The sequence below is a fragment of the Cryptomeria japonica genome, chromosome 5, assembly GCF_030272615.1.
Source record: "Cryptomeria japonica chromosome 5, Sugi_1.0, whole genome shotgun sequence".
NCBI classification, from domain to species: Eukaryota; Viridiplantae; Streptophyta; class Pinopsida; order Cupressales; family Cupressaceae; genus Cryptomeria; species Cryptomeria japonica.
The window spans coordinates 35,357,607-35,361,439 of NC_081409.1; the positions used below are offsets into that span (position 1 = coordinate 35,357,607).

Below are 3,833 nucleotides of genomic sequence, written 5' to 3' on the forward strand. Positions count from 1 at the left end.
CTTTTGTTGTTGCCCAGTCAATCTTTCGTCCATTATATGAAATTTCACATTATATGTTGCAATTCTTTTGTTTTTGCCCAGTCAATCTTTTGTCCATCATAGGAAGCTACTTGGTAATTTCACAATATATTTTGTAATTCTTTTGTTGTTGCCCAATCAATCTTTCGTCCATTATATGAAATTTAACATTATATGTTGCAATTCTTTTGTTTTTGCCCAGTCAATCTTTCGTCCATCATATGAAATTTCACAATATATTTAAAAATTCTTTTGTTGTTGCCCAATCAATCTTTCTCCATATATTTTACAATTCTTTTGTTGTTGCCCAGTCAATCTTTCTCCATCATACTAAATTTCACAACAATTCTTTTGTTGTCATCCAGTCAACCATGCAGGTCGCTTTTTCATTCCTTATTATCTTCTTCTTGTTATTGTTACGATGAGCGAGTAGCCAGTTTTGCTCCAATAGAAAATGTCGTTGCAAATGCAAACACAAATGCATTACGGCTTTCTAATTTGTGTGTGTTTGGTGGGATTTACTGCTGCAAAATGTGTTCCTGAAAGATGTGGTTCAATGGACGTGAGTTACCCTTTTTGGATTAACAATTCTGATTGCGGACACCCTGATTTTAAGCTAACATGCAGAGAGAGCACACTTCCTGGGATGCAGGAAAAGCATCCATACTTTGTTGCCTATCGAGGAGATTCTACAGATGATATTCTTGGTGGGTACTATTACAAAGTTATGAACATCGACTATGAGGGCCATCTCTTCAGAAATTCTTCTATGATCAAGGTCAGATCCTGTAAATCAAACAAGATTAAGAGAAACTACTTTCAGCTACCTTTAGATGGGCCTTTCACTCTTTCCAAGTCCAATAAATTGGTGGTTATCGGTTGTGGAACATTCAGTAGCTACAGTTATGGGAAATTGGGAGAGGCTAGATGTGTTTCAATATGCGACTCTCAAAGCGATAAACCATACTGCCGCTATGGGTGTTGTGAAATTAACCTTCCAAATAATTGGCCGTGGATTAATTACACAGTGGGAGGTGAATTTCAATCATCCAGCGATACAATTAGCAGGTGTGGCTTGTCCACCATAATGGACCCCTCCACCTTCACCATCGTCGACAATAAAACAAACCTCTTTCGGGGAAAAGGCAGGAAGGCTTATTATGGTCTCATCCTTAACTGGGGTATTGGCCTTGAGAATTGTTCCGAGGTTAAAGCAACGGGCAATTATTCTTGCTCCTCCAATGCAGAATGCCTTGATTCTCCTTCAGGAACAGGGCATGTATGTAGATGTCTCCCTGGATATGAAGGAAATGGTTACTTCAATGGCACAGGCTGCACAGGTAAGACGTCACCTTTTCTGGTCTTTCTTTTTCTTTTTAGTTCAGGTTTCGTTTGCAATTTATCATTTCATGTTCTTAGTTTTTAATTTTTTAGTATTCACAGAGTAAAATCTGAAATGTTGACAAAAAAAAAAACTGCTACACAGTCTAATTTAGAAAGAGTGAGATTATTAAGACGTCACCACTTATCTTAGATAACCATGTTTAATGTTTTGTAATCATTGCTCTTTAAAGTTCAAGATATCCTCATGCCGATGATGATGAATGTTCAGATAGAGAGGAGTGCACTGATGAAAGGTTGAATAAGTGCGTTGGAAAGGAGGGAGGAGGAATATGCCATAATTTAGCAGGTTCCTACAACTGTTCATGTGCAAGAGGATATGTGGGAGATGGCTTTACAAATGGGACAGGATGCATTTCCACGAGTTCAAATCGCCTTGTCTTTGCTGCAATCATAGGTAACGAAATGTTAAGTAAACTGTGAGTGTTTGTGTAATTTTAATAGTTTGCCTCAAAGATATTCGAAAATAACTGTACTTTTATTTCAATGTCTGCTCCCGTAAAATACACAGGATCCGTCTCCTCGTTCGTGGTTGTCTCTTTAGCAGCGTCTCTTTTGGTTTGGCGGCTTAAAAAACGCCACTTGAAACTTGTGGAGGCCAAATATTATCAGCAGTTGCCGCAACACATTGCTTCTACAGTGGGAAGAGAGAGCCTGAGAATTTTTTCTGCCAAGGAATTGGCAAGAGCTTGTAATAATTATTCAAAAGAAATGGTGTTGGGAAGTGGTGGCTTTGGAACTGTGTTCAAAGGAATTCTACCGGATGATACTGTTGTGGCCATTAAAAAGTCCAACCAAGCTATAAATCTAGAGGATGACCATGAGTTTCTCAATGAAACTACAATTCTCTCCCAAATAAATCACAGAAACATAGTGAAATTGTTAGGGTGCTGCATTCAAACTAAATTCCCATTGTTGGTATCCGAGTTTGTTCCGAATGGAACACTGTTTGAACATTTACATTCCAAAGAAAGGATTTTGTCTTGGGCGTCACGTTTGCAGATTGCAATCGAGACGGGGGAGGCATTGGCATATCTGCATTCTGGAGCATCTCAACCCATTTTCCACCGAGATGTAAAATCATCTAATATTCTTTTGAATGAGAAATTCTCTCCCAAAGTTGCAGACTTCGGGATTTCTCGTCTCATCTCCACTTCCAATAACACACATGTGACCACTTATAATATAGTGGGCACAAGGGTTACTTAGATCCTGAGTACTTCCAGACGTATCAACTCACCGAAAAAAGCGATGTATACAGTTTTGGTGTAGTTCTGGTTGAGCTTTTAACGGCTCTGAAACCCATCTGTGTAGAAAGGGCCAGCCACGAGTGGAGTTTATCTAGTCTTTTTCTGTCCAGACTCAACAGTAATCGCTTCACAGAAATCTTCGATAGCAAAGTATTGGAGGAGGAAAACATGCAACAGATGGAAGATATGGCAAGGATAGCCAGAGAAGGCCTTCGTTTTGAAAGGAGAAAGAGACCATCAATGAAGGAGGTGGTGGAGGAACTTATTTGTGTAAGAGATGGCACAAGAAAGACAAAATTCCATGACAGTGTAGTGTGTGAGGACGCAATATTTGACCAGAAATGCATTTCCAGGGAATCATCACAAATGTCATACGAATTCAGGAGTTACAGTTTTCCATGTACAGTTGACAGCACATCGGAGGAACCATCCACTGCACTGATTCAGATGTCGAACCTGGCTGTATGATTGATTAAAGGAATCACAAGGCTTCATCTATTATATTAGAAATATATTTGATTAGCTAGTATAGAAACAAGGGCTGCGTTTCAGCGTAGTTCTTCAATGCTTGGGAGGACAGTTCTGTTAGGGGGCTTGATAATGTAGCTTGTCCCTAATCTATGGTTGTATGGAGCAACCAGGCAATGTAAGAGATGTATAAATAAGGTTGAAGCCATTAAAAGTTCAACGCTTATGTTTGTATAATGAAGGATTTAAGTCGTTGAAAGAGAGATTCAATGCTTTGCCTTGCTGTTCATTTTTCTAATAAATAGATAGTCAGACTTTTATTAAAATGTGCCAATAATTCTCGGTCTCCAAGTTTGCTTGTAGGTATTTTCTGTTAGGCTGCTTTTGCTTTCTCAGTGAACACGTGCCTTTTCTAACCATGGATTCAGTACCCTGAAATTGTAGACCCTGTAAACTTCAGTACAGTTTGGTGAGCAGTGGGCTTACTAATACATTTAGTTGCTTAGTCTTCCTTAGTTTTGGATGTAATCTACTAGAGTGGGAGTATAGTGTGATCTTAACCATTTTGTTGGCACCCATATGAAGCTCAATTTTCTTGCTACTTTTTGTCCATTTTGTTGTCAATCAATCTTTCTTTGCGTGTTACTCAATGTTAATTATAGACCTTCCCTGTTAGGTTGCAAGATTGTAATATCC

At 38.8% G+C, this 3,833-nt stretch overlaps 1 protein-coding gene across 1 annotated transcript; it reads left to right on the forward strand.

Moving 5' to 3' along the window:
- Positions 1-451: 451 nt before the first annotated feature.
- LOC131057356 (wall-associated receptor kinase 2) lies at positions 452-3,443 on the forward strand. Its single transcript, XM_057991499.2, is given in 4 exon segments — positions 452-1,358; positions 1,631-1,816; positions 1,931-2,614; positions 2,617-3,443. Coding segments are annotated over 4 exon segments (2,277 nt in total). The 5' UTR covers positions 452-472; the 3' UTR covers positions 3,138-3,443.
- The last annotated feature ends 390 nt before the right edge of the window (positions 3,444-3,833 follow it).